General features: G+C 40.4%; 1 protein-coding gene across 1 annotated transcript in view; it reads left to right on the top strand.

Moving 5' to 3' along the window:
* SERPINB5 (serpin family B member 5) overlaps window positions 1-6802 on the top strand; it is a 48652-nt gene extending 41850 nt beyond the window's left edge. Inside the window, exons 6-7 of the mRNA XM_077269760.1 lie at window positions 1306-1473; window positions 6247-6802. Of these exons, the coding sequence (XP_077125875.1) occupies window positions 1306-1473; window positions 6247-6651 (573 nt within the window). The 3' untranslated portion in view covers window positions 6652-6802. The remainder of the gene's footprint in view (window positions 1-1305; window positions 1474-6246) is intronic.
* Window positions 6803-11317: the final 4515 nt, after the last annotated feature.

An 11317-nucleotide genomic window follows, 5' to 3' on the forward strand; every position in this document is an offset into this window, starting at 1 on the left:
CACCTTGAAGACGTAGGCCAAAAAGTGAAGGAACTAGGAAGGCACGTTGACTACCCATCCATCCTCCCAGTGGATGGACATAGACCAAGGAGATAGAACAGGATTCTATAGGTGAACAACTGGCCACGTCGATGGTGCTGTGACCAACATTTTGGGTTTCTTGACCATGGAGTGAATTACCTGTGTGATGGACTCTTTGGTAGAGATGGGTTGGATCTTACAAAAACAGGAAAACACATATTTGGTAGATGCATTGCTACACTTATCATGGAAGCTTTAAACTAGAGCATTATGAGATAGGAAATATACTGCCAGGAAAAATTGAGCAGCTAATGAATTCCTTTGAGGACCCTGCTATTAGAAGTGGAAATAAAGAACAAAATTAACAAATTCTGAATGAAAATAGAGGCGCAAGAGAAACCAACTACAAACTGAAATGTGAGCGCTCATCCTGTATAGCAGTGGATACCCTATAGCTCTGCCTTGCACTGTTTAAGCAGGTATTCCTCAATCTAGCGGCGTGATGAAGGACAAGTTGTAGACCGAAATGCCGTTTTATTGTCTGCAAATTGGCACAAATAAAATTTCATCTCTACTGATCACATTTGAATGCCAAGTTTTCATATATTTAAAGCAAATAAATGTCATCAGCAGTCTCACGGCACCTACCACAGTATTAAGTAACTGATTTTCGACCACATTTGCCTGGGTAGACAATATGTGAACCCTGCAGGGAAGTAACAGAGACAGGCTGAGAGCACAAAAGAGATGAAATAAAAGATACATAAGATTCATCTGGCAAGTATTTACTCTTTTGTAGTGATATGCTATTTCCTGCACTTAGCTTAATTTTTGTCAGTTCCAGAAAAGCCCTTTGAGGATGATACCAGTAGGTGTCACTGTATTCCAGGTAGTTTTTCTGACTTTGCCATCTTCTAAAAGCCTTCTTTATAAGATATGCATTGCTGGGTCCTCATACTGTACATCTGTTGTGGCCAAGCTGAGTGCTCATATGTATGGGGGAATTGGTAGACATAGCTGTCTGCCTGAATGAAAATTTGTCTGACCTCTATGCGATGTGTATGGCCAGTTTTAGTATAATGGGAGACTGCATGATCATTGGTTGAAGCAGGAGCCTTGTAAAATATAACCATTTAGACGTCGTATGTGCTTCAAGCGGATCTACACACACTAATGTAATCTAATGTACTCTGTATTGTGTTTTCACTTAGTAAATAAAGTGTAATAATAATCATTGATTAGAATCATAAAAGAATCAGCAAACTTGTCACTTTGCTTATTTAGACTGAAACTAAACCAGTTCAAATGATGCAGCTAGAGGCCCGACTTGGCATTAGAACAGTGAATGAACAGAATCTGATGATCCTGGATATCCCATTTGCAGGCAAGCAAATGAGTATGCTCATTATAATGCCAAAAAGCATTGAAGATGACTCTACTGGACTCGAAAAGGTAACCTTATAATGTAGGATACATTATTATCACAGGAAATACAGTAAAGTAAAAAAATATATTGACTTCTCAGTATAAACTATATTATTATTTTAAAAGTAAAATATATTTAGTAGATATCTTATGATTTCATGTATAATGGCAATGAATCAGTAGTTAATTTCAAAAATTCCACTTCATCTCTTATATCCTCACATAACCTTAACCTACATGAATTATTCAAATGTTTTCTATTCAGCTTTCTGCCCTTCCCTTTTCTATTGAAATTCAAATGGTGTTACTTTGAAATTATGTAAATTGCAAAGTTTCCTTCCTACTTTTCCAAGCTCAGTCTTACCCTTTCACCCCACATTCAACCAATCCCTATCCCACTCCCTTTTTATATATATATCTGCACCCCCACCAGATTGTCTGTCACACTGTAATGGCCTCTCATTTGGAAGTGAAAAAAATATCTTTTTTGGGGTCCACAACTGATTTGCTATCCATAAAATGATTAGACAATTGCAAAGGCTTTTTATCAAGCCCCTTGAAAATGCTAAAGTAATGCAAACAAATTGTGTATGGCTTGTCTGTACCACAAACAGAAACTCTATGACAGACGACGAGCCTTGGCTTGCTTTTCTTTGTAGTGTTTCAACAATCAAAAATATATAGCAGTATTAAAGGGCTTGTTCAGTACTTTAATATTGATGACCCACCCTTATGATAAGTCATCAATACCAGATCGGTAGGGATGAGACATCCCCGACAATTGTCTTACAATGACAGCATTCTGCAACATGCACAGCTGTTTATAGATAATTTAGCTAACGGAGGACATCATGCCATAAGGTGACTCAACATGGATTGCACTTCATCTATAGAAAGACCCCTGAGCAAATGATAAGTGGAAGAGTCATTAAGAAAATGTTATGGAACTTTTCTCCTCAGGGTAGACATCAATCACTATTTTTGACTAGAATAGATGTAAAAAAAAGTGCAGATTACCTTAACAAGTTATGGCTTCATACCACCAGCTGAGGTAAGAGTGGGGTTATTGGCTATTTTCCTGGTATATAAGGTAGTGGAAAAGTTAATGACAGTTTTCCTGTTAGTCTAGGGTGGTAGCACAATTGAAGGGAATTTGTTCATAGGATCAACCCTTCTAAGTCGTCTATATGGGCATGTAGGTCATAGGAAGCTGAATAAAATTATACCCTGATATCTGTGATCCGATGTCTTATTCCAGAAAAAATAAATAAATAAATTCTTACATGTAAATGTGCTGTCAAGATCAATCGGTGGAAAATGATGTCCTTGAGGATCTGCCTCCAGAGCTTAGTTTATATTAAAAGGGGTGTGATTTGTAATGGCTGCTCTCTGCTCTCCTGATCTCGCTGCAGAGCTGTTTCAATTATAACCTACACATCTGCAGGTTCCTCTCAGCTTCAGCTTTCTCACAGGTAGCCAGTGGTACAATACAGCAGAGTGGTGAAAGCTGCAGCAAATGCATTTGCAAGGAGAAAAAGTTCAGCTCTCCTGTACTGTGTTAGTTCCAGGGCTCACACTGATAACTCCCTCTTTTATTAAAATTAAGCTCTGGAAGCAGTTTCTCTGGGTGATCTGTGTCCTGCTCATAGTCCTGAACAGCTCATTTAGATATAAGAAAAATGTAGGTTTCTCTGGAATAAGATATCAGATCCTAGACATCAAGAAATCATTTTATTCAGCTTCCTAAGTCCTGCATGCGCATATAAACAGCTTAGGAGGGTTGATCCTACTGACAGATTTCCTTTACTAAATGTTTGCCAGGTTTGCAGTAAGGTAATACGCATGGCCAGTAGTACTTAACCTCCCATTTTTGCCATTGTATACACCAAATGTAATCAATGTGGATGAATCTAGCCATATAGGGACAGCAGTTGGGCTCCTTATAGAAATCGGATGCTTCCTCTTGCATATTTGTCATGTCATGATATCTTCATAAAAAAATGTCATTGCCTTTATATATGACAAAGCAATATTGTGATACAAATATGAGATAAAATTGTAAAGGAGGAAGTTGGATTGGAAATACACATTATTAAAGCAAATTTAAAAGACACTTAGCGCCTAATAAACTAATTTGAAGGGTGAAATTGATTCAACAAAAGTAATTGCTTCACTACAGTCTTAGGCCGGCGTCACACTCAGCGTATGTAAATACGGTCCGTATTTTACGGCCGTAATACGCAGAAATGTTCCCAAAATAGTGATCCGTATGTCATCCGTAGGCAGGGTGTGTCAGCGTATTTTGCGCATGGCATCCTCCGTATGTAATCCGTATGGCATCCGTACTGCGATATTTTCTTGCAGGCTTGCAAAACCGACATCTAATGGATCTATGTGCTCAAATGTTTGTTAAAACATATCTACAGTATGTATATACAGTATATATATATGTCATTGAGACAAACATATATATATATTCTGTATTTATATTTAATTCAGCGTGAGATATGTGAAAAGCCGGTAATTCAATTGCCGGCTTTTCTTTCTCCTTCACAAACCCGACAGGATATGAGACATGGTTTACATACAGTAAACCATCTCATATCCCTTTTTTTTTGCATATTCCACACTACTAATGTTAGTAGTGTGTATGTGCAAAATGTGGGCACTCTAGCTTGTAAAATAAAGGGTTAAATGGCGGAAAAAATTGGCGTGGGCTCCCGCGCAATTTTCTCCGCAAGAATGGTAAAGCCAGTGACTGAGGGCAGATATTAATAGCCTAGAGAGGGTCTGTGGTTATTGCCCCCCCCCTGGCTACAAACATCTGCCCCCAGCCACCCCAGAAAAGGCACATCTGGAAGATGCGCCTATTCTGGCACTTGGTCACTCTCTTCCCACTCCTGTGTAGCAGTGGGATATTATTATTATTATTATTATTATTATTATTTATTGTTATAGCGCCATTTATTCCATGGCGCTTTAAAAGTGAGGAGGGGTATACATAATAAAAACAAGTACAATAATCTTGAACAATACAAGTCATAACTGGTACAGTAGGAGAGAGGACCCTGCCCGTGAAGGCTCACAATCTACAAGATATGGGGTAATGAAGGGTTAATGTCACCTTGCTATTGTAAGGTGACATTAAGCCAGATTAATAATGGAGAGGCGTCAATTATGACACCTATCCATTAGTAATCCAATAGTACTAAATGGTTAATAAAACACACACATTATTACAAAGTATTTTAATGAAATAAAGACACAGGTTGTTGTAATATTTTATTAGACTCTTAATCCACCTGAAGACCATCGTCCTGAAACAAAGTTAAAAAAACAAACAACAATATTCCATACCTTCGGTCGTTATGTCCCACGATGTAAATCCATCTGAAGGGGTTAAATCATTTTACAGCCAGGAGCTTTGCTAATGCACTCGCTCCTGCCTGTAAAACCCCGGGTACTGAATGGAAAGCGGGGTGACCTGTAGTTACCTTGAGTTGCGGTGAGGCGCCCTCTACTGGATGTCCTCATATGAACTCGAGCGTGGGAACTTTTCCAAGGCTCCAGTTCATGAGGACATCCAGCAGAGGGCACATCACCGCAACTCAAGGTAACTACAGATCACCCTGCTTTACATTCAGTACCCGGGTTTTACAGGCAGGAGCAAGTGCATTAGCACAGCTCCTGGCTGTAAAATGATTTAACCCCTTCAGATGGATTTACATTGTGGGACATAACGACGGAAGGTATGGAATATTGTTTGCTTTTTTAACTTTGTTTCAGGACGATGGTCTTCAGGTGGATTAAGAGTCTAATAAAATATTACAACAACCTGTGTCTTTATTTCATTAAAATACTTTGTAATAATGTGTGTGTGTTTTATTAACCATTTCGTACTATTGGATTAATAATGGATAGGTGTCATAATTGACGCCTCTCCATTATTAACCTGGCTTAATGTCACCTTACAATAGCAAGGTGACATTAACCCTTCATTACCCCATATCCCACTGCTACACGGGAGTGGGAAGAGAGTGGCCAAGTGCCAGAATAGGCGCATCTTCCAGATGTGCCTTTTCTGGGGTGGCTGGGGGCAGATGTTTGTAGCCAGGGGGGGCCAATAACCATGGACCCTCTCTAGGCTATTAATATCTGCCCTCAGTCACTGGCTTTACCACTCTGGCGGAGAAAATTGCGCGGGAGCCCACGCCAATTTTTTCCGCCATTTAACCCTTTATTTTACAAGCTACAGCGCCAAAATTTTGCACATACACACTACTAACATTAGTAGTGTGGAATATGCAAAAAAAAAGGGATATGAGATGGTTTACTGTATGTAAACCATGTCTCATATCCTGTCGGGTTTGTGAAGGAGAAATGAAAAGCCGGCAATTGAATTACCGGCTTTTCTCTAACACCGGTGCGTATTTCTTGCAAGTCACACGCATGGTCCGTGTGTAATCCATATTTTTCTCGCCCCCATAGACTTTCATTGGCGATTTTTTTGCGCACTACGGTGACAAACGCAGCATGCTGCGATTTTCTACGGCCGTACAAGACCGTATATTATGGATGCGTAATATACGGCAGATAGGAGCTGGGACATAGAGATTCATTGGGCCGTGTGCAATGCGTATTTTACGGACGTAGTTTATGCGCTCATACGTCCGTAAAACTCGCTAGTGTGATGCCGGCCTTAGTTTCAGGATTTCTAATTGTAAAGAATAATAAGAAGATAAATTGCAAATTTTTTTATGCATGGCTGAAAGTATGTTATATTGCGTTTTTTACTTTTAGTTGGAAAAGGAACTGACTTATGAGAATTACGTCAACTGGACTAACCCAAGCATGATGGCCAACAGTAAAGTAAAGTTGAGTTTGCCTAAATTCAAGATATTAAGCCGTTATAACTTAAAGGACAATCTGAAAAGCCTGGGCATGAATGATGCATTCAACGAAGAGGTGGCTGATTTTTCTGGATTGTCAGAGAAGAAGGGTCTATCTGTGTCAGAAGCAATTTATGAAGCTTGCATAGACATAGGAGAGGATGGCACTGAAGCAGCGGATGTGATACGAGAGAGAGTCCTAATGACCAAAACAGAATTTAATGTTAACCATCCTTTCCTTTTCACTGTAAAACACAACAAAACACAGAGTAATCTCCTTTATGGCCGGTATACAGGCCCTACAGTTTTATCTTAATTAATACGATGATACAAGATTGTGCCTTTTAGTATTTTTTCTTTTCATTTACTAACCTGCAGGTCATATATTCATATATGCATGCATCTAGATATTTTGCTCACGTAACCATTGGTGCTGTTCTTCATTAAACAACAAATACAGTAATAAATTGAAAGTGCCTGTTTTTCTTTGCATCCATCACTAAAAATACATACCCGTATTTTTCGGACTATAAGACGCACCGGACTATAAGGCGCACCCAGGTTTTAGAGGTGGAAAATAGGGAAAAAAATATTTGAAGCAACAAAATGTGGTAAAATATTTAATAACATAAATAACATACTATTATATGTGGTGTTATTATATATAATAGTATGTTATTATGTTGGAAGCTGCGGGACCAGTGTTGTGTCTGTGAAGTACTATATGAAGATGCTGGAGGGTGAGTATAAGAATGGGGGCACAGGGCTTATATTGAAAGCACCACTCCAGCACTGCAAAATAACACTAGAGTGCTGCTTTAAAATCCCATGGGAGAACTATAACTCCCAGCATGTCCTGCATATCCTATGACATGCTGGGAGTTATAGTTCACCAAAGGAGTGGCAGAGTGCTTTATTGTGTGTTGTAAAGACTAACCTCTTAATTGTGCCAGCCAGCCAGCCACTGTGGTGAGGTAAAAGCATCCCATGACTGCACACACAGAGCGCTCCCTCTTGTTGCTTTTCCACAGCACAGGTTATAAGAGGAAGCCTGCAGATTCTAGTGGGGAGTCTGAAGGACCTGTGATGATGACAAGAAGAGGGAGGGCTCTGAGCTGCCATGTGATGCTCCAGCCCGCCCACTTCTGACATCACACAGGTCCTCCTTGTGCACAGCACTCAGCATCCAGCCCAGGCAGGTATGCAGCAATCTCCTCTCCCTTGGCCCCCTGCTGCTGACTCCTCCTCCCCCGGACACACAGATCTCCCCAGCTGCTGCAGGAATCCAGCCCTGAGGAAACCATGTGTGTCCCTGCTTAAGTGCAGTATTCATTTGCTGCTCCTGGCTCACAGCTCAGCTGATAGGTGGGCGGGGAAGCAGCTAATGAATATTCACTGCACTTAATTATCGGGACCATGTGGTTTCCCCAGGGCTGATTCTGGGCAGCAGGGACATTTTTCTGCCTCCTGAAGTGGGATCCCACTCGCTGCTGACCCCCTCCCCACATGCTACATCCCTACCATAAGACGCACCCACACTTTCCTCCCAAATTTGGAGGAAAAAAAGTGCGTCTTATGGTCGGAAAAATACGGTAGGTTCACGGCTTAATTCTTTTTATCGTTCAGTCATAATTTTTGTCATTCAACCTGTTAGAGTACAAGCAAAATACACTATTGAGAAATTATTATTACCTTCTTATGAGTGTTAAACCCAGAGGTTGAACTTACAATTTGCCGCACAAATATTTTTTTGAAGAAAGAGTATAGAATTTGCGTAAATTAAAATTAATTAAAATTCCATAGGCACGTGATGCAAAAAATATCGTATCTGAGTGGAATTATTATAATTCATGCCAATACTTTCATGCATCGATAATAAATTAATAATAAGTTAATAAATATATAATATACAGGAAGAAAATTGCACGTATTATAAGGATTTCAAGCTCTTTAGCAGCTGTAAATGTTCACACAGGCAATGCAGTCTGGTCCAAACATGTGAAGTTTTATTACTTTCATAAATCTTGAGTGGTTACAAAACAAAACAGACTCTTCTGGGCACAAATGTATAATAGAAAAAATAAATAGAAAAAAATAAACAGTTCATTCACCAGCAGGCAACAAACACCATGACGGGCTCACCTGTTCAGATTATAGTCCTCTCCTTCTCAGCTTCTGGCTGAGATTGCTAACACCAGAGATCTTTTCTTCCTCCCACAGACACACCTAAGACATTTTTTCCTGTATAATGACTCATATATAAGGCAAAATTTAAAAATGTAATTTTAAAAATATATATAATTAAAGTAAATGAAAATTAAATTTTTTATAAAAACTTGGAAAATTCAGTGTAATTTATGAAGGTTCTACCATTACTACCCAGCAACATGCCCGCTGTCTTGGGTTCATACTCATTTCAGATCTTTCATTCACTCCCTATTTCCGATCACTCACTTGCTCATATCATCTACACCTCAAAAATATTTCTAGAATTAGTTTTTTTCTTACTTTCGACTATGCAAAAACTCTTACTGTTGCTCTTTCCTATTCTCGTCTGGACTATTGCTACTCTCTACTAATTGGTCTTCCTCTTACTAAACTCTACCCTCTCCAGTCCGTTCTGAATGCAGCAACCAGGATTATATTCCTTGCCAACCGTTACACCGATGCCTCTAACCTGTGCCAGTTGTTGCACCGGTTGCCCATCCTGTACAGAGTTCAATATAAACCTATCAATCTCATCCACAAAGCGCTCCATGCTACATCACCACTCTACATCTCCTCCCTCATCTCAGTCTACCACCCTAACCGTACCCTCCCTCCATTCTTCTAATGACCTAAGATTAACATCCTCCTCAGAGGGTTGCTTACTGTTCCAACATCAGCCAGGTACCTGACTGTGCAGGCAGGGGACAGTTTGGGAGGAGGATGATGATGAGGAGGAGGTAGAGGAACAACCGTGTTCACAGCAGAGTGGAGCTCAGATCAGCCCACAGGCATCACTGGAGCGTGGCTGGGAGGATACAGAGTACCCAGAAGATATACCTCCCACCTAGGACAGCTTGCTGTTGCCCCTGGGGAGCCGGGCACACATAAGTCAATACATGCTGTAAGGCATGCACAAAAACCTCCGATTTGCCCGTATTGTTACCAGTGGAGATTACTGGGTGACCACCCTGCAGCATCCCCGCAATAAGAACAACGTACCCTCATTACTTCCATCACAGGCGTGGGATCGAAAAATGTTTGGATACAAGTAAACACTGGTAGAAAAACTGCCAATGGCTTACCCAATTGACAGCAGGGTCTCAGTGGAACAACTAGGCAGAGGCAAAGGTTTTACAGGGAACCTGTGGCCATAGGCCACATGGAAGACCTACCCGGGAGGAAGCAGACCGCCCCACTACCATCATGCAGCTCGCTTCAAAAATAAAAGCCCATGGCAGGTTTTCTTAAATCTGCTTTGGACAAATAGCTTGCCCAAGACCAACACTTACTTTTATTTTGCATTGCAATCACAGCTATGCCTGTGACTGCAATGCACTCCCGCCGCCTCAAAACACTTCTGTACGCATCCTGGGGGACACATAGCGACCCTCGCATATAACACCTGTCACTGCCTCACAACTGTTATACCCACATCACAATGTGTACCTCATGCTTAAATGAACCGCGGCCTCCTGGTTAAATATAATTGTTTGGTTTTATATTTTATTCTGTGTAATTTCCATTAAATCCCCTTAAAAAGTTAAAAATATACAATAAAAAGAGAAAAATAACAAAAAAAACTGTGTTGGCTACCTACTCTACTTCATCTCTTACACATACATCTCCACTTGGACCTCGGCCTCCTGGTTCAAGGTTTTTTATTTTACTTTACTTTAAGATGCTATTCCCATTTTTAGAGGGATGCAAAAACCTTCATCCACTCCCTCACAGCAGAACCCCTTTAAGCAATTTTCCCTATCCACATTTATTTATAGGACAATTGTACCCTCATTTTGCTTCCCTTTGCCTCATTCTTCCCCTTACTAGCACCGTTTTCCAGCACAAAATTTCATTGCCTCTTGGGGTGAAGTGTGAATCAGTGTCTATGGGGGTATTGTGACCAATGCTCTTTGGGTTAAATTTTAAAAAATCTTCTGTGGGGGTATTGTTCCCCATGCTCTGAGGCTGAATTTTTTAAACTTTTTCTGCAGAGATACTGTGCACCATGATCTGTGGGTTAAATTTTAAGGACCCCATCCAAAAAAGTTTGCATATTCGTCTAAACCAGACTGGTGCTAAAGGCCCTAATTCAGGCCTAGTTGATTGCTTCGAACAGTATTATTTTCAAGGTAAACTCTTCGGGATTCGGGACGTACTATGTTTTCTACAGATGCATTTGCAATACACTCTGTACTGTAGAGTAACTGTTTGAACATTTGGGGTATCACGCCCCATGCGCTGTGGCTGAAAGTTAGTCTAATCTTATGTGGGGGTATTGTTTCCCATGCTTTGTGGGTTAAATTTGAATCAGCTTCTATGGGGGTACTGTGCCCCATGGTCTGAGTGTGAAGTTTGTAAGCTGCTTGTGTGAAAATACTCTCCCCCATGCTCTGTGGGTGAGATTTTTAACTGGAATGACTCGGTCCCTGTGGGGCCACTGTTAACATTTTTATGTTATTCTTTTACTTCGTATATTACCATGATTGCTATGGTGAAGTAACCCCTTTAAGTCATTTTCCTATCCACATTTTTTTGCAAGGCAATTGTACTGCTTTTACCCCAATTTTTCTTCCTTTGGCAGCCTCCTAACCCTTACTCTGACCATTTTACAGCATTGAAATTTGAGTCTCCATTGACATATATGGGGTTGGGTGTCTGGGGTCCTGTTCAGGTCCAGAACCATGCTTTTTAAAACATCTGGCCTAACCCGGCAAACCCAAACATCGATGGGTTCACTCATCACTAATTAAGGACTAATTAAGAATTATTTATCT

This window comes from Ranitomeya variabilis, chromosome 6 (genome assembly GCF_051348905.1).
Source record: "Ranitomeya variabilis isolate aRanVar5 chromosome 6, aRanVar5.hap1, whole genome shotgun sequence".
NCBI lineage: Eukaryota > Metazoa > Chordata > Amphibia > Anura > Dendrobatidae > Ranitomeya > Ranitomeya variabilis.